Consider the following 20,307-nt stretch of genomic DNA (forward strand, 5'->3'; position numbering starts at 1 on the left):
TCGGTTATAATAAATAGCTAACGATAGTGAAGAATAATTTTGACTTTGTGGCTGTTTTTAAAACCGTTTTACCGCCCTCTAGTGTTAGGCATTGACATTACTTTATCAAAAAACGAAACGGGTTCGCTTCTCGACTAGCTGTGTGTAAAATACATTTCAATTTGTAGAAACATTATAATTTCAGAGGGAAAGCAACCAGATAGCATAATAATGTCCCTGAATAAATAAAAAGTTCATGAAATTTTATTGTTTTTAATGTATAACACCGTTTTATATAGGGCCAGCCCGTAGTCATTCATAAAATACCTATTAAGAATATTTTATAGTTACTAAAACTATGACTTAATATTTTGTGTTTTTTTAATGATGCTTAAGTTAATAGCACATTCCGGCCCATGATCCTTAAATCAAACCTGAAAATAAAAACAGAGTTTAGAATACCGGTAGCACAGTCAAAGAAACTAAATCCCAAAAAAAAAAAAGAAAATACCTTAATATCCTAATTAATGCACGTATGGAAATCCGAGTTATGTTGTTTGTGTGAGCACGCAGTACATCATCAGTAGAATGCAAAGGATCGAAAATGCGAACCAAGCCATTACAGGGATTCTGAGGGCGTCTAGTGACCACAATGATTCATGACCTTGAAATGGGGTACAGCCCTTCTTAAGCTGAAATGTATATATTAGCATCCACACAGAAAGATACCCAACACACGGCTTTACGCCCGTTTTATACTTATTGAAAAACCAAGCGATATCCATAGAATGCTCTCCTTTGTAATAACGGAAAACTATACTTAATTTCCCAAATTAGTTTACTTCCAAAAGCAGCATAGGTCTAAACTCCAAAAATTAGTAATTATGTCACCAAATGAGATTGCCTGTGATGTATGCTCAATCTTATTTTGTTGTTTTCACTTATAAAAATATCGGTAAGCCCAAATTAAGCAGCAAATTCCTGATTTTCGAACATAGTTCAATTAATAATAGTTGCTTTCGGAATGTTGTGCAAGTAAATAATAGTAGTAATGCCACTGATGATGATTGACAATGAGTGAAGCCCCAGGACATTCAGACAAAGATGGGCGGTTGTATTTTCTTAATATTTTTTATTACACATAGTCATAATACAATTCGCAGGTGCTCAGCAAGTGGCGATCAACGGCATAGGTAATCCACCTGTTCGCTGGTTTGGAAAGTGCTTTCGCAGTAAAATTTTGTGAAGCTTCAATACAGTTTTCCTTCGATTCGCGTAATGATGATGTGCATATAATTTAGCTTAAAATTACTCAAATACAATATTGCATATTTTAATGTGTTGGCTTCGCGGTACAACTAAAACGAGACACTTGCTTTCTTGCTTATTCAAATAACAATTTAAATGGTACAATTGCGCTGAAAATTCTGCTTGGTTGTGATGGTGGAGCCAACCTAAACTACGAGAAATTTTGGCAAACGAATTCGATGTGAATCTGGCTAAATGGAAAGCGAATGTGGGTGATGGGAATGGGAAGCAGGTGCGGACATTTACAGAAATACATGAACGGTATTTGTAGCCACGGTCTAGAAGTCGTACGAGTCGGTCTCATCATCGCCCTTGCGTACCTTGAAGACTAATCTATAGATGATTCCGGCCACCAGGCCGCCGGCAATGGGACCCACCCAGTAGACCCAGTGGTAGGTCCAGATGCCCTGCACCACGGCGGGACCAAAGGAGCGGGCGGGATTCATGCTGGCACCGCTCAGTTTGACCTGCAATTGGTACACTTATCACCCATTCAGTCAGAGTACTCCTTTAGTTCGGACTTACCGCACACAGATGACCAGCGGTGATGGCCAAGCCAACAGCCAGTGGCGCTGATCCCTTGATATCCTGGCGGCCAGGGTCCGAAACCGCCTTGACCACGAACACCAGAATAAAAGTGATCAGCGCCTCGATCAGCACCGCCTGTGCACAGTTCAGGCTGGAATCAAAGGAGGAAATGCCCAGATCGTCAGCAGCCACTCCATCGAGTGCCACCTTGATCACAGCCGCTCCAGCAATGGCGCCCACGCATTGGACGATCATGTAGAAGAAAGCCTTCAGCATGCTGATCTCGCCGACGATCAGGAATCCAAGGGTGACGGCCGGATTGATGTGGCAGCCACTGAGGTGACCCAAGCCCTGAAGAGCACAAAATTAAAGGATGTCCAATATAATATATTTGTGTATAAGGCTCAACAAATAGGTAGTAGAATATCGCTGATAGTAAAGTGTGTGGAATGTTCATTAAATTATGAAGAACAAATTCAACTTGTGGAAGGTAGGGCACAGTCAACACATAATGGCGCCTATCTCCACCAGAATCGGGGCTTGCCAATGTCGAGTTGACAACGCAACATCTTAACCATCTTCTTTCAAAGTTTGCCCTTTGCCATGGAGCTGATTGTGCGATTTTCCGAATTTTCCATTGCACAATCGCCTGCACATCGAACTGCCAGCGGATACAAGCAATTTGTCAGATGTGAGATGCACTCGAGTGCATTTATTGTGTTTAGCGTGTCTGCAAAGTTCAGGTCGAGCTGGCTGGAAAGTAAAAGTGATTCGAAGTTCTGTTGAGTCATTGCCCGTGGAGGGATCACATGGAACCACTTAAATGGAAATCACAGTCGATCATCACAGCCATATGATCGCATTGCATTGCATTGGATTGGATTGGATTGGATTGGATCGAGTGTTATGAATGGAGCCCGAAACGCACTGCTCACTCGGCCCAAGGTCGATGTGCAGGCTTCTATGTTTGAAATCTCTTTGCAGCCGTGTTTCTCTACGTTTTGCTGATACGAATTCGATTTTAATATGGATTTCGCGATTCGCAGCTCGCAGTTCGCAGTTCGCCGCACGGCCAATGTCGTGCGTCGCTTTGCGTTTAATTAATAAATGCGCGAAAAGTGGCCGTGTGTTGGCTTTGGCTGTTCGGCCACAAAACGCTAATTACAAATGCCGCCAAGAGCAAGTACGAGTCGCGATTGCGGCCCAAACGGTACGGCAATAGGCCACAAATCCGAGCAGCCACTACAACTCGAACAACTTCTTGACATTTTGGTTATGCTCATGCGTGCAGCGCAATTTCGACTTTGTCTGTCTAATACTAAGTTGCCGCCTTTGCTGCCAAATGCTACTCCGCCGGATCTAATCGTTCTGATCGTAGTTTTCAGTTTTTAGTTTTTAGTTTTCAGCTTTTAGTTTTTAGCCACAATGGTAGGCCTATTGTTCTCGACTCAATGCCTCCACTCGTCGTCTCAGGTGCTTTAAACTCGCAGTTGCACACACTCGAAGAGTCGTGAAATTAATCAAATTTATTGTCGAGCCCGAAACCCATAATTAAATTTAATATATGCAACGAAAGCAATCGCGATCGACGGACCGGCTGCTTGTGAAAACCGAGAATGACGGACTGACTGAACTTAGACGTGAGTCATCGATGAAGTATGGCTTCAATCGAGTTAGGCCTATGTGATTACGCTGGCTGTGTTCTACGCATTTCGAGCGGCTTTATTAATTGATATGACTTTTTAATTACACCCAACCGATCTGCCTATCGAATTATGAATTCTATAGTACACCAAATGCATTACAAAAATGTATGGCTAATTTGTTATTCATTTTAATGACACTGCATTATGTTTTTCTCTGCATGATGATAAGGTACATGCATACATATATGCTGTGCAGAGCGATAAGACATCTCTTATCACGAAGCGTCAGATTTTCTGTTTTCTTTCTTTATTGGATTGCTTTCTAATATCTTTGGCTCCGATGCATTCAAGTCAGTCTGCATTTGCCAGTCGAATTCACAAGTTGTCACAATCGCAGCAATGCTGAGATTTACTTCATTTTTGGTGCTGTCGTTATGCCTGAGGTCATGCCACTCAGCAGCCTGCGAGGTGAGTGCTGCAGATAAGTAGTTTAAAAAAGTGAAAAATATTAAATTCACATTTCTCCTTAGGGCACTGAATGCGATGCCCAATGTGCGGCATATTGCTACGGAGTCTTGAATCCCTGCATGTCGAACATGGGCAGTTTGCAACGAAGGGCTGAGGCCTGTGAAGCAGCTGTTTCTATTGCGAGAATAGCACTAAATGACCGAAGACTGCACAGTTTTGGCACTTCAATGGACTTGCAGCAGGAGAGGCAAAATACTTCGCAACTACTTCTGGCACACGGCGCACCAATGGCCAGAAAACTGGAAAGGAACGACACTTTTCAGCAACTGGGAAGCAAATACTATTACATCGAGAAGGAACAGAAGCTAAACTGGCACGCGGCGTTGGAAAAGTGCCATAAAATGGGTGGCCATCTGGCCAGTCTGCAAACTCAGGAGGAATTGGATGGATTTAATAACCAGCTTAATGGCCTAAATCGCTACTGGATCGACGTGACCAGCCAGTTCAACGAATGTGAATTCGTGTCTGTGACCAAAGGATCGAAAGCCAACTTTCTGAGTTGGGCCGAGGGTGAGCCCACGAAAGATGGAAAGTGCGTGGATGTGCGTACATTCAACGGGAAAACTACCATGAATGATAACGAGTGTTCCGCCCATCTCTTCTTTATTTGCGAAAAATCTATTGAAGTATAGAGCATCTACTAACTATCGCCTTAGCTTTGTTTGAGTTATGAAATGGCAAATGGTTTATAGAGGAAATCAGTCTGAAAGGAATTTCAAAACGAACCAGTTGGAATAAGATCGAATATCAGTAGATATAATCATAAATATAATATATAATTTTATAAACCACTATTTTATTATCTCAAGGTTTTCCATTGGCTACAAAAAGTCTGGCAAGACTCTTCCCCCGAACGAGATATATATACAAATATACAAATACGTGCGATATAGAGATCGATTGGCTTACGCATGTGCAGTGGAAACCGAAGTTCGACATTTACGCTTAAATCATATTTTATGGCTTTTCAGCTGAAAATCGAATGCTAACTTGTTTGTTTCGTTCTGCTTTTCAGCGGCATTTTGGCGATTGTTGTTGCGTTCTGCTTGTTGGCCAATTCAATTCAAGTTCGCATCGGGCCAAAGCCAAAGTCGAAGTCGAAGTCGAAGTTTGTTCAACCAAGTCGATTCGATTGCGATCGCGAATTGAAAACAAAAACGTGAACGTTGCACGCACCAAGTTTATTTGTTTTTCTTTTTGCATTTTTTTTTTGTGCCTTAACTACGACTGCATAATTAAATCAAAATAATGGGCATGTTTATTTCTTTATTATTTGAACTCATTGGGCAGTTTGTTAGCATTTCTACAATAAAATGTCATATTATTGCAACGCTTTAATATCAGCAGCAGGTAATTTTCCTATACTAAAACAATGTGTTTAATTGAAACCCCTTATAAAAGCCAATCCCTAGCTGAATTTTCGATAACAATCGGTTAACATGACATGACAATTTACAAGCCACATTAAAATCGGTTAATGTGAATTTTTCCATGCACGTACGTAATTGTCGTTTGCCATTTTCTCTAAGCTTTTTCAGGTGCATTAAATTTCATTTTCTTTGATTCACTTCCTCTTTGCCGCCTTTCGAGCAATCGCCGCATGCAAACTGCATACAAATGTGGATCTGCTAGTGATTTGCATTTGAAGTGCCGATCGCGAGGGGTAACTCAATAGTCAACAGTCTGAGCAGATGCCTTGCAATATCATATTTCTTGACTTATTTCTGGCACTATTACTGGACTAGCCATTCCAGGGCGCTCGATCGCTGGCAATTAGCACGTTTTCCCATTTCCAATTTGACGCCACGCGTCTCGCTCCATTGAACACCCATTGCAGGGTATTTGGGTTTGGCGATGGCGATGGCGATAACGACGACGATGACGAACGGGCATTGTCGTCACACCTGCTGGCGAAATTGGCAATACATTGGGCTTCAGCGGAGCCAATCGATCGGCGCTGCAAGTCATGGAGATGTGGAAAGGCTGAAAAGCCTGCCACTTGTGGCAAGCACATGACTGATCTCTTCACGTGATTTGCCACTAATAGCGAATGTGTTGCAAGTGTTTTTCGCGGGGAAATGGCAGAAACAAGCATGCATTATGCTGCCAATATGCTACTTGATTTCATTGTGCAAATTATCAACGCTTTCAGTATGATTATTAGCTTGCAACTGCTCAAGTCATAAGCATAAATTCGAGAGGCAAGCGCTTTATTTAGCCGTGCCACATTCGTCATACGACATGTAAGACCAGCCTCTTATTCAATGCACAAATATATAGCGCCCAACGTGGGGCGATTTTTTTTAGCATGCGTGATGAAACTTCGTAAGTGGATCTACTTTAATACAGATAATTGCTTTCTAAGATGAAGTGTAAAAAAATATATCTGAAAATTACCATATACGAGTTTTTGCTAAAAGAATATTTAAAATCGAAGAATTTCCCATTCATAATGCCCCAAACTAATGAGACAGGGATCTAAAAATAGATGCCCATAGAAGCCTTTTCGTGTTCTTGATGGATTCGGTCGGTTGAGCTTGACTTTTGTAGTGCCATAAATCGAATAAATCGAATGAATCGAATGCAAAGCGCAGATTGCTTTAAATGCTTTAAATGCTAAGGCACGACAACAGTCGTCACTGGCAACGCACAGCATAGCGTAATTAAACGCATAATAATCTAATTGCATATTTTGCGTGTTGATTAATGTTAATTGCCAGCGCAGACGCTTTTGCTGCGAGCGCGCATTTATTATTCGCACTGCGAGTGTGCGTTTGTAAATCTGTCAATTTTCTAAATTACATTCGCACGCAGTCTTGAGTTTTGAGTCTTGAGTTTTCAGTTTTCAGTTTTAAGTTTTCAGTTTTCAGTTCTGTGTTTTGAGCGGCAACCAACCGGCAAGCTCGAGCTGCATTCGCTGTCCATTTGTTTTTTTTGTGTTTTATATATGTTGTCGCTTTTAAATGCCAATGTCTCTTGGCCAAAAACGCTGCGTTTGTGAATGAGCCGAAAGTGTAACGCGGCGGTGGCGTGTCCTTGAAAATGCCCGCCGATCGCCACAAGCACCGCCGACTTCTGGCCTGAAATCTCCGACTTGGCTAGCAGATCGCAAGTAGCAGATCGCAAATCGCAGGTCTGCAGCTCGATGCGTTCTCTTTGTACGCATGATCTGTATTGCGTTTACTAGGGTGGACCCAAGTTTCATGGGGAACACTGCTCTAAGTATATGTATTAAAACGGCAAAATATTATTTAGATTTTGTAAAAATATTTTTGATATCAAGTGATATCTTAAGTGGAAGAATGTAAAAGTACAACCAAATATTATCATATCGTATCGTATAGTATTTTATAGTTTAATTATAGTTTAACTTGATATCAAGTATCTTAAGTGGAAGAAGGTAATAGTACAACCAAAGAGTTGACTTTAAAAATATTATCATATTTAAAAATAAGAACTCTAAAAGATATATAGCCGTTTGAATACAATTTCCATTAAGAATTGCCCGAAAATTAATCATACGCCCCGTTGCGCCGCGCTCTTTGCATGTGCAAACCAACTTTGGTCCATCCTATCGGCAATCTGTGTGCGTATAGTTACCTGGGCGATGGTGGCCACCGTCAAGCCAAAGGTGAATGCGATTTGTGGTACACTTCCGCTCGTCGTGCTGCCAACGCCGACGAAGATCAAGAAAAATGTGCCCACCAGTTCGCCGAGCAGCATGCGCCAGATTTTCTTGTTCTCGGTTATGTCGGCAACGCCAACGAATTTCGACATTTCTGCAAATGGAAAATACGAACCAAACACAGACAGAGATTAGTAATCGCAACAAAATCGCAGAAATCAGAAATCAGTAATCAGAGATCGCAAAAACAGTTGATTGATACTTGCGCAGCGCATGCCAAATCATTATTAATTATTACTTTTTGTCAGCTTATTGTCGGTTTGATGCAATTCTTAGTCAATAAAAAACAATACAAAAATTAACGCAACTGTGTAGCGCTGATTTGAGTAGAATCACTGGGGGAAATCCAGCACACTAATTAGAATGTAATTAACGTAGGAACTTTTTTTTTCCAATTCGCAGCGAACTCAAATATGTTTTTGTATTTTAATTTCAAATTTAATTGCGTTTGGTAGAAGGGAAGTGGGGAAAAAGGTAAAATAAGGTATTTGATGTATGTATTTATGTGACGTTGTAGGCAATAAAAACAAGCTGGTAAATATGCACGTTCTGTGCAATTACGTCAAATAAGTTCTAGTGAAATTTCACACCTCATTCTCTCGAAATGCCTGCGCTTACTTTATATAATTTATATTAGCGAAACAAAGTGCAGTGCAAAATGCCTAAAGTAGCATAATTCACGCTTCAAATTGTTTACCCTTTGTTCAAACTATTCAACCTATTTGCACCTTGCGCAGTCTGTTCAAACAATTTGCATCGATTGATTAATTCATTTGTTTAATAGCACTTCGGTGTTGACTTCCTGACAGAAGCCTTTCATTTGTCATTATTGCCCCTGCCAGGCATCATTGGGTGCTAATGCTAATGTGTGGTTGTTAATTAATTGTCCTAGCAAATGTTTGCGAAAAAGTGCACTCCACACCGCAATTGCACTGCCAATAAAACTATTTACAAGCCTGATGCACGCCTCTTAATTGGGAGAAATGAAATGGACAATAAGTGGGGCTTATCAACAGAGCCAAAAATGGGTCCTAACCCTGTTACTTAAGCCGCATTTAAATAAAATAAATTTTATGGCCCCGCCACTCGACCAAAACATCACATTAAGTGATGAGCACACAACGCCTCCGTTTCTGCTGATAAGTAAGCTGGTGATGTTATCACCAGGTTCGCACACTTCACTTAATACGGCAATTATCTGGCGTCCCATGACTCTGAAAACCAGCGATAGTGGCAGTGCAGGGAAAAACTCATAAAAATCTGGGTGTCAGTCAGCAGTTAGCTTTGGCCACTGGCATCCGTTCAAAAACGATTGAAAACTGCACTAGCCTCTTTAAATTCAATTGGAGTACATAGTAATCGGGTGAAAATATCAAATGACCAGCTTTGTCGAGATGCAGGACAACGTGATCTGAATGAGCAGAGATCCCCGGGGAATGCCCCCGAGCAAAAAACACAAAACCCATAAATAACTTCTACTTTGGCGTCACTTTTTATCGGAATAGAAACACCAACTGATAGAGCGGTACAAGTGAGGTCTTATGGGGTGACTAACAGCCTTAAAAAGTGACAGTAAATTTGAGAAATCAGTTATCAACATTTCGATCTAAATATTTTAAGCCCAGGAAGTGGCCATTAGAGAATATTAGGAGCCATAACCATTTTATCAACTGAAATATGATAGAATCGCCAGATTGGTGGGCGCTAAAACACCCACATATTCGCGTAAATAAGATTGGAAAATGAAACCAGATCGACCTGTTGACAAGAATCGCAATTGGCCAAAACTCAATTAGCATAGGAGCGCAAAATTTATGGTCTATTTGCATCGAATGTTTGTTTAATTCAAGCGCTGTTCTCTCAATGTTAATTTGCCGCAACCAAACAACAAATGCAAATGTAAATTGAATTTAATTAAAGATAACGAAATGTCAAACATAATTACACGATCATTGTGGGACGAACAAACACAAATTATTGCCGAACTGACCCATCCCGTTTGACAATCAATCAATGCAACGGTGAGCGGGGGAAATTAATAACTTCATCTGCCAGATATTAATCATGGCAATTGAATTGAAGATTGCGATTCAAGTTCAATGTAACCCCGGCATCATTAATAAGCAATTTGTGCGGCTTTCATTGCGGCTTTGGGACGTGAAATGCACTTGATGCGTTTAGTTCATACTCAGATTGGCAGTAACTTTGGCTCGAGTTGCATAATAGCAATTGGGGCTGAGTAAACGCCTGCCTGGGCAATCAATTCAGCAATCAGCAGCAATCAGTTCTTTAATTGATGGGCTTTATATCTTGGGGCTGGCTTTTAGGAAGCCAACTAACTCAACAACTCAAAGGTCTCCATAAAGATAAAGTAGTGGCTGCTACCTAAAAATAAACCTTATCTCCGCCGTTTACTCAACTTAATCTAAATGGCCCATGTGCGATTTGCTTTGGGCCTTAACAACCTTCGTAGGCCTTCTTGCCACCAAATCCTTGGGAGATTTCGGCTAATGCTCAACAACAAACAACGAACAAACACACATCTTGATATGCCATTGAAAGTGGTCTGAAGAAAATGCGAAATGCGAAACCCAATAACTTGGGCCGTCCACAATAACACATTAAAAATTGTATTAACAAAAAGAAAAAATCATAATAACAACAATTACACACAATAGTCATCAATTGGAAGGTGAGGGCGTGACGACGTCGAGGTTTTCGACTGGATTTTGTGTGTGTTTTAGCAAAAAATATAACCATATAGCCATATAGCCATAAAAACAATCCGTCAGCAAGGCCAGTCGAGATACATTTGCGAGATGAAGATTTATCTCTGTTAATTTCGCCTTTAATTTGTTGAATACCATTTGATATTGTCCATAATGAATGGTAATTAATTTAATAAGGGGCAAAAAGATAGGCTCGCTCTCTCGCCCAATGAATTCTAAGTAAAGGTGTGTTCTAAATTAATTCGAAATCTTGGGACAACTCCATCAGTTTTCCCAGCCCATCAATCAGAACACGACAGTTGTCATTGCCATTGCCATCGACATGAAATTAATTAGTGGGGCGCACATCAAAAGCAAACTTGCTTCGCTATCGCAAATGGAAACATAAACAAGCGCCATGTACGCGTACACTTAACATTTCATTTCTTTCGAATCGAAAAATTCCCGGCGTATGCGTAATAATTTTAAAACGCTGCAAAATCGTTCCAGAGTCTTTAAGCCATCAAGAAGTTGGCTGAGAATCGACTGACCCACATACCAAAATGTACCTGTGCTTATACATACCTCTCTTACAATTATCGCCACACATTTTGCTTTTGATGGTTTGAGGTTCCTTGCACAGCCAGGCGGAAATTAGAAATTCAAAGCAGGTAAAGAATGGCTTCGAGTCGAGCTTTGTATCACTTTGTTCACAACAATCGAACAGAATAGGGAAAAAGAAAATTTTTATTCCTCGTGCTGGAGGAGATTGAAATCGCTTGACGACTGAGTTTCAAGTGTCTCATACTCTTTCCAAGAGTCGAAATGCTAAGCCATATATGTAATAAATATTTACAATTTGATTAAACCATGTTCTTAAAATCCTTCCTTCTATAAAGAGTCTATATAACTGCTATATGATTTCTTTGACTTGTTGGTCCAAAACGAAAAGATTTACTTCTTCATTGAAGCTACTCTTACCATGAGGGTATAGAGAATTCGTTTCGCAGCAGATCCCACATATTCAATTATAATGTCAAGGTCGCTGCGCGTCTTCCCCACACAATGTGAGGCAATGAATCTAAGCGCTTTTCTTATCGTTGGCAGGCCTGATAGATAACAATCTACCGAGAAATTTCACTTTCACATTTTCAGAACCTTACCCACGACTTAAGTGGCCCTCGCAGCACTCAGCTATTTCGCAATGGGCGAGATATCATCTTCAATTCGCTGCCCGTTCGCCTTTAAGTATGTATTTGCTGCCAAGTACATTCAGTCCAACGATTTATGGCTATTGCCTGAACCGACTATTCAGAACTCAGAACTGCTCAGAACGATAAGATAGGTGAGTCAGGTGAGCTGGCTGCTCCCGGATAGCCAGACTGTTTTGGATCCCCATCTACGGCTGGAGGTGGCTAGGCTGCATATAATTACCGTGTTATTAGTGGCACCCAGACCCAAACATAGTAATCCACATTGTGTTCCGAATCGGAATCTATGCCAAGTGCATGTCTGACCCCCGGGAAAAGCGGCGTTGCACTTCCCATAAACTCGACGTTGCCGCGGATGTCCGTTCGACATGGTCTTCCACCTGTACTATGCGGTTTTCTGCCAATGTGCTCACATCCTGGAAACATTGTGTGGAACGGACACTGAGAGATATTGGGTGTAAGTTTGGCCATGGGCAAGTGGTATTAGTCCGGAAAGTACACGTTTCCTTACACATTAAAGTGGCTTAGAAACTCTGAAAATAAACTATTCCAACCATTGAAGAGTACTCTACTGTTTAAACTATATCTTTCGAGTACATATTTCTCTCAGTGCCGCTTGGCCCCAACCTTGGCTGGGGCGAAAATCAAAGTGAGAGCTCGTGGTGGGGCACACGTGCCCATGAATAAAGGCCAAGTCAAAGGCTTGGCTCTTCGGAAGCCGCTCCCAAGTCCTGGCCCCGCGAATCACTTGGCTGGTTATGTTGATTGGGGAACTGGGGTTGGCTTTGGGTTAGCCATGACTTATCTGCGTATTATTAGAACATGAGCAATGTCATCGCCTGTCGCCATTTCTCACCTCATTTTCCATATCCCCAAACTCGTTAATTCGCTCCTGGCACGCAATTTTGGCATAAGTTTCCTAATTTATGGCCATCTCTGCTCATATGTTTCCCCATCATTCAAAATGGGCAGGGATCTGAAGAAATTGTCTGCGATTCTCCTGAACTAGTCTAATGGCTTATGATAGTTTTTAAGGCGTATCAAGTGGTAATTTCCTTGACTGGCGTCACTCGGACACGTGCGCAATTATAACCAACAAGAAAGTGAAATAAATTAGCGAAATTGTGGGTTTTACGTAAGACTCTTTTTGGCCTGAAACAAAGGACCACAAGGTGTGTCTCTCCAGAAGTCTCTTAAATGGGTTGTGTAAATTTACAAGCGTTATTCCTGACCATATATGTATGCAAATTATGTTACTGTCGTTCAGCCAAAGTTAATGTCAAGCAAAGGGCATTAATTTGGCATTTGTAAGTGCAATACAAAAGGTTCTGGCATATTGTTTTCAATCCATTTCGTCTACAACAATTAATCAATTTAATCGGATTATTAATTTCGGCTTTGCGCAACTCTTGGGCACTTTTGTTCGGCAAGGTGATGATTTTATTAATAACAGTCGCGGGAAAGATCGAAACCTGTTCGCTGGCCATTAAAATCGTTATAAATTAATTAGTCAGTTGGGCAGGGACTATTCAGTTTTCGTTTGCTCGTTTGCTGTGCGGGAGGAGTACGTTCAAACTCACTTGTAATCTTTATGGGCTTTTGCTCAAACGAATTTATGTCGCTTAACTCGTTTACAATGCACCATAAATCAGAGGCAATTTATTGGGGTTTGTGGTTTATGACTAACTCTGGAAGTTTGTCAATTAATGGCGATAATTTGCGCGACGATAGGGAAAATTGGGAGACTGAAAGGCTGTTTAATTGATGGCTTTTTAAAAGCCAACAAGGTGGTATTTCTCTCAAAAATATACCCAAGTAGACTACATATTCGGAACTGCACACAATCGCTTCTATAGCAAATCACAATTCCGTAGATTTAATTGATCGTTACGTGTATCAAAAACTTTCCATGGGAACCGAGCATCTTCGCCCCTCTGCATCTCAATGGCAGCTTATTATCTTAATTATAAGCTATCCGCTTAGCAAACAAGTTGATCTTCCATTGAGAACTCAGCTCAGTTGGGTGGAATTAACTGGGGATGTGCACTAACTGTGCTAAATGTCTAAATGTTCTCTGCTTCGTACCAAAACCACTTCCTGGCCTTAAGTGTGCTACTGTTTTGAATGCCAATTTCACCGTGATGTCATGTCAACTCCGCTCACGATTATTACTGTAATTTTATATCTGCGCAAAAACAGCAGCTACTAACTTCAAGTGGAAGTCTATATACATATATATACACATATATCGTGATGTCGGTCCAAGATGACAACGCATTGAATTATGAGGCGGAAAGATGTTAGGCGAAAGAGGGATATCAAATTAGCCACTCGTGTGTACAACAATTTGCAGAATTTCAGCGCCAAAGGGCCGCGAATTTCTCACGCACCTCACTCGACTATTTTTAACCGCTTACTGGTCTAAAAACTCCACTCGACCATTAAGCAGCCAAGTTAAGTGAACATATTTAATATCTAAATCAAATATGGAGCCCTGTGTTTGAACACTTGAGCAAATAGATGCTCAGGCGTTGACATTAATTAGCTGGAACCGAGAATTCTTGCCTGCCAAATGAGTATTCAGGGCCGGGTAAATATTATGGCCATTATCACAACGATATCGGCAGAACAGACAGAGATCGGCTTTAATTCTTCGGAGCAAACAGGGAATGCAATTAGGTTTTCAATTAATTGGCTGTTGAGAGTGAGCAAATAAAAGTTCCTATTTATTTGGCTCTTGGACTTGTTTTCTTCAGTTCATTCACATGACTTGACTTGGTTCGCTGTGGTTTTATTGCTTTCATTGGGGAGTCATCATCATCATCGCATAAATTGCCCCGACCGGAGTTTCCGCTGTTGTTTACTTTTTACCCAGCTAAGTTTTCTCCTATCTATCTTTTTCCATTCGAGGCTTTGCTGTCATGCAAACTTTCAGTTACAGAAACCATCATCAATCGCCACGGAAGCTAAATCGAAGCAACAAAAAGCTACGCCTAACTATAGAAAAATAACTCGGGGCTAATTTAATGTATTTGTCATGCTGCGCCAGAGAAATTATTGAAAACCAATCATCTCGTTATCGTTATCGACAGGCGGGCTACTCTTTGATTCGCCCAACCACTCAAAAATAAAAAAAAATAGAAAAAAACAAAGATAATTTATCAAAACATCTTTGCATGGCTTATTAAAGTTGATTGATTGTGCAAGAATGATTAATTTAAGGCACATTTTGGGTTACTGTTTGTGTGCTTTGAAAGTGAAATCCCATAAACAAAATGCGTACTTAATTCAATTAAAAGACGATTTTTTAAAATTGTATTGTAATATTTTTGTAATTTTAATTTCACTCGTGTAAGATAAGAAAAGATAGAAGAAAGAGATTTATAGGTAAGTGCAGTTCCTCTGAAATTATTTCAATAGCAATAGCAAATTGCAAACCAGCACCGAACGAGTGGGATTAACTTTCGCACAAAAGCATAAAGCATTTGGCGCACTCTCGCCCCCAATTTGCTCGCAATTAACCTTGGCACACACGTATTCTCCAGCCTCCAATCGCCAATCACTCACCTGTTTTCTCGACCATTTTGCTGTCTTCTATCTTCGGTCTTCTGTCTTCGGTCTTCTGGCTTCGCTCTACTGTCTTCTGGGGGCTGCCACTTGAGATTTTTGGCAAGCGTGGGGCGTTTTGTATCGAACTTGTGCTTTGCTTTCGTTTTCAAAGCGTGCTTTTTGCCTTATTGCTTTTGGCTGCGGGTAAAAGTGAGTTGGCGCGCACTCAAACTGAACTGAATTGTGCCAAAAGTTTTTTGTGGCCGAAATATAATTGTTAAGGTTAAGAGTCTTGAGGTTGCACAATTGTCTGCCACTCGACCACACGGAGTCGAATGGGCGGAAAGCGGAGTTTTTGTCAAATTATTTTCACCCGACTAACTGACTGACTGACTGATTGCCAGGCTGATTTTCTTCACTGGACTGCAATATTTTTTTTTGAAATTTTCCTTTGTAATTGGAAAGCGCAACGTGCACTAACTCGATTTTATTATTATTATCGCCAATTAAACTATCCGCTCCGAACTCGATTTCCTTTTCGGATTTTCGAAACTGCCGCTTTTCTTTTTGCTCGCAGTCTGGACTGTAGTGCTGTAGTGTTCAAAGCTGTGCTACCACGTTCGCTGCTCGAGCGCAAATAAGCGTTGCCAACGCCGCGACTGTAACTGATATACTCTCTGCCGCAGTCGCAGTCGCAGTCGCGGTCGACGTAGCAGTCGCAGTTGGCGTCGCTGCCGAAGTCAGATTTTTCAGTTTTGGGGCTTGGCCACCGCGAAGCTCCACTTGTGCCCACTCGGACGCCAAAGGATCTGGATGACTTAATCGAATGGGGGCGCGAAAACATTTGTTATGGCTCATGGGCGCGGACCTGTGCCTTTTGATGGCTCTGTTTTGCCAAAGTGAGTTGTGAGTTGTGAGCTGTGAGTTGCTTGCAAAATATTAAATCCCTACTTGGGCCTTCGGAAATAGCTCTCAGATAGTTAGTTCTGACTTAAATTAGTCAGTATGGCTTGTGGCTTCGCTATTTTTCGAAGCACAAGTATGAGTAATGCCTTGCGTCTACCCCGTAGCACCAAACATTTTCCAGTCATGGTGTTATCAGCTAACCGTTACTGATGACATATGTATGGGCTCTCCCCCAAAGTTATTCTATAGCCAATTGGCATAACATCGGTTTAAATCAACTGTTTCATATTCGATATAAATACTTACGTCTCATATTCTTCAGATATAATATCTTATCTAGATTATATCTGAAGAATATGGGATAATAAAAATACTGCATATAATATAGAATCTGTGGCAAGTGTCTTACTCTTTGGGATATGCGATTAATCACACAAAGCTCCTAGAATACAGTATTCCTTATATGGCGGCAATTAAAAACCCATTAAATTCAATTATCCGTCAGATGGCCAAACTCATAATCCAATTGCTATTGACCAAGGGGAAAGTTCACAGCCATTTTGGGTTTTTGCACACAGCCTAAGAACAACTCGCCTGCCATTTTGTTCACTTGATATATGGACTTGTGTGGCACATAGCACTCGAGGAGCAATAAAAGCATTTTTTGATCAATCTAATTGCGCTGGTCTGCCGGACCTCAGACGAAATTATCGCATAGCTGAGACCTTATCATTCCGGGGGGTTTGGACTTTTGGTAATCCACACACGCTGCACGTGACTGATTGAACCACCCTGATTGAACCACCCTGATTGAACCACCCAGATTGAACCACCAAGCAGTCGTAGTAGAACCACCTGAATGCCGGAACAGTTTTCATTTTATTTTAATGGCACCTTTTTGCAGCTTTTCCACCTTAAAACCAGGCTAATGGGCTACGGACGGTTGGCCCTTATCAGTTTCACTTTTAAACAGCTTTCCACAACTTTAATATGCCATATTGATTGCTCGGCTTTGGTGGTGAAGAGGGCTTTTACCTTGTCGACGTCGTCGTCGCGGGCTATTTTTATCTCTTAACAGAGCAACAGTTGCGAGTTATTGACAAAACAAGTGACAACCCAAAATAAAAGGAGACTTGCTCGCCAAGAGCTGCGATTTTGTTTGTGGAAGCGTCTCGGCCCATTATGAAAACAAGAGCCAACTCGTAGACGCTTTTACTTACTTGTGCCTGCGCCTGGGGAAGTCAGGCGAAAGACATGCCGGCTTTGTGGCTTTAATGAGTAATTATGTTTAATGCCAGTTAACCATTAAAATGGCACGAACTCTGGCTAAATGGGCGAGATAATAATCGCCGCCGTGGAGATGCTATGCGAGTATGCCCGTCGAGTTACCAATAGATCTTGGAAACTGGCGTTTCATTCACCAATGAGTTCCTCCTATGAGTTTGCTCAAAGAAAACCAATTGAAGGTATAATTTCATCGAGGAACTGTATGGGAATAAAGAAATCATCAAATTAGAGTCGCTTTAATTGTTATTAAGTTGTTATTTGGTTATCTACGATAGGTTTGTAAAATAGATGGTGCTGAACCTTAACAAAACTTTCAATACATCGAAAGCACAAAGGGGTTTTAGTAATAACCGAAAATAAATAATTGAAAGCAATTCTTATAATAGTAAGGAGCTTCAAAAATGTTTATTTTCCTCTTGAGAACTTATTTTAAAAATATTATTAAGCCATCTATAAAAGTATAAATAATCATTGTAATGGTAAATAAGTGACACTGGAAATCACATTTTTTTTCCCCAATGAAACGATTCAAATTTGTACAAGACGCATGCAAAAGCACATAAATCAGTCAAATGGTCACTGCAATTACCAAATCCAAATTAAATTTAATTCAGTTTTGTGCAATTATCTGTTTTCTCTGCACTTGGCACTTGTGATGCTTCGAAAACAATTCGAAATACGGTAACAATAATAACCGTAAGCGGACTCCACTGACATTGAAACATTGGCAATTGTAACTGCAAATGACGGACGATCGCCAAGTGGATCGAAAAGAAGAGGAAAATAATAATAATATATATGTATATTAAGAAAACAAAGGTGAATAATACAAATGTGTAAGCGCGCACAGGCAGAAACGATGATAATCTCGTACCGAATGGGTACAAACTGAGTATGCGCCTATGGGGGCGGCTAATAAACGAATTGAAATGAATTTTGGGCGCACAATGAGCGCCAATGAGTCGGTAGAAAATTAAATGGCCCGAAATTGGTTCAATCAGGTGGCAAAAACTGGGAGCCTGTCATTGATTTGGCCCGAGCCGAGCAGCCAAAAATCGAATAAAGGTCAATGTCGCACCCCCACTCTCCGCTTTTTTCTCTTTCCCAACTGCGATGCTCTATCTCCGCCTTTTGACACTCCATCAATCTTGGTTAGTGGCCCCCCTGCAAAACTGTGGGTCTCCGCGATGCGTGAGGGCGAGACTATGGTCTATGCAAATTCGGATTCAGATGGGTTTTCTAGGTATGATGTATGGCGCACGTGTGGTACAGTGCTCTTGGAAATTCTACTAAAATATATAGAAAACTTCTCTGCTGTAAACAGAGTGTAAGCCATTTTGCTTAAATACATATTAAAGTACAAGTTTATAATACATAATAATATATACATTATAGTACATAATACAATTACTTAAAAGTAGCACAATCTTTGGGCTTAAATATACCGGCAATCCAAGTAATTTATAATAATTGTAACTTTATTTCATAAATTATAAGTTGTATCTCTAGTTTTCATTGCTTAACTTTATTTCATAAATTATAAGTAACAGTTTTCATTGCTTAACTTTATTTCATAAATTATAAGTAACAGACATATATTGAGTTCCACAGCTATGCTTTCAGTTTCAGCATCCACCTTAGTCCGCATTCACTGTACGCGCATATCACACACTATGTTTCAATAAGGCCGCTGCTTGCGGCTGTTGGCGTTTGACTTCATTGTGTCTGCTCTTGCGGTTCTCGTTATTGTTTTTTGGCAAGCCTCGTCCAAGTCCAATTCGAAATGTTGGATTGCTGTTGAGCTATTTGTTTTGCACATTTACAGCCGCTTGTCGCCGTGCCCGGCCTCTCCTCCATCTCCATCGTCATCTACATACGAGTATACATCTACGTCTCCATCGCGATCGCGATCTCGAGACTCGATCATATTTTTGCAGCCATGACTAACCTCTGCTTCATATTGTTGTCGTTGTTGTCGTCGAGTTGTCTTCACGCATGCGCCGTGGGAAATATTTCGAAGAGCTTTCGTAGAAGCGAATCTTAAATCTTATGCGGGCATCGCAGCCGAATTCTGAATTCTGCCTGCCCATGGAACGCAGATCTACCTCTGCGAGTACCTCACATTCTCGCAGCCAAATGTTAAGGTTGATTCTGCTGGCACACGAGGCGTATACTCACTTCCTGCAGCATGCGCGGTGTACACCGCTGCGTATGAGCGATGTGGAAGCGCGTGCCGAGCCAAAAATTGCAGGTAATTAAGCAGAAATAAAAGGCTCCATCCCATCTATCCAATACGAGAATTCTAAAAGTTCGCAGCACTCCAGTATTGATTGACACAAGCACTTGTACTTGTACAATTTGCCATTTGTGTTTACCCAACTTCATCGTTTTTTTTTTTGTTCTCGCGCTGGCTTTTGTTTTATATAAAAATACATCAAGAACGATTTGTTTTGTTTTCAATTTTTTTATTCACTTTTTTTCCCCCTTTTTTAGTTAGGTTGACTGATGGCGTACGTGTTATATATCGAGAGCCCATTAAGATGGGGAACGGTAATGGGCACATAAAAAATGGCAATTGTTGAAAATTTGCTTATGTCCGATGCTGATAAGCCATCGCAGATGTTCCGAGGTTTTTCGCAATGTGATTTTAAGCGGCAATCAAGGCACACTTGACTTTAAAATAAAACTAAATTAGCGCTTTGCCGGCGAAAATAATGCAAACTTCCGCTAAAAGCCTAAACAAACCAGAGAACTTTTCTTGAAACTCGTGCGCCGATGAAATAGTCGTTTCCAAGCATTGTATTTAAAGCATTTAATCTAGTTTTGGCATATCAGCAACTAATTTTATAGGTGCGGAAGTGGCCGATCCGATAATGAATGTGGATTTATCAGTTAATATGCTAACATGGCATAAAGCAGCATATAGCTAGTGGATTTCAAGGAGTTAATGAAAATACCTCGGTATTATCGCG

At 40.8% G+C, this 20,307-nt stretch overlaps 2 protein-coding genes across 3 annotated transcripts; one reads left to right on the forward strand and one right to left on the reverse strand.

Moving 5' to 3' along the window:
- Window positions 1-1,091: 1,091 nt before the first annotated feature.
- Window positions 1,092-15,781, reverse strand: LOC120445788 (aquaporin). Of its 2 annotated transcripts, none has more exons than XM_039626394.2 (4): window positions 15,161-15,781; window positions 7,590-7,768; window positions 1,813-2,166; window positions 1,092-1,754 (listed from the first exon to the last, which is right to left on the reverse strand). In XM_039626394.2, the coding sequence occupies exons 1-4, from the start codon at window positions 15,174-15,176 to the stop codon at window positions 1,566-1,568; spliced, it is 738 nt and encodes a 245-aa protein (XP_039482328.1). In that variant the 5' UTR covers window positions 15,177-15,781; the 3' UTR covers window positions 1,092-1,565. The 2 variants fall into 2 exon arrangements, with proteins under 2 accessions (XP_039482328.1, XP_039482327.1); XM_039626393.2 differs by lacking the exon at window positions 15,161-15,781 and adding an exon at window positions 10,968-11,175.
- Window positions 2,197-7,300, forward strand: LOC120445789 (C-type lectin 37Db). The gene is made up of 2 exons (XM_039626395.1): window positions 2,197-3,929; window positions 3,992-7,300. Exons 1-2 carry the CDS (start codon window positions 3,861-3,863, stop codon window positions 4,619-4,621), a joined length of 699 nt encoding a protein of 232 aa, XP_039482329.1. The 5' UTR covers window positions 2,197-3,860; the 3' UTR covers window positions 4,622-7,300.
- Window positions 15,782-20,307: the final 4,526 nt, after the last annotated feature.

Source organism: Drosophila santomea, chromosome 2R (assembly GCF_016746245.2).
Source record: "Drosophila santomea strain STO CAGO 1482 chromosome 2R, Prin_Dsan_1.1, whole genome shotgun sequence".
Classification (NCBI taxonomy): domain Eukaryota; kingdom Metazoa; phylum Arthropoda; class Insecta; order Diptera; family Drosophilidae; genus Drosophila; species Drosophila santomea.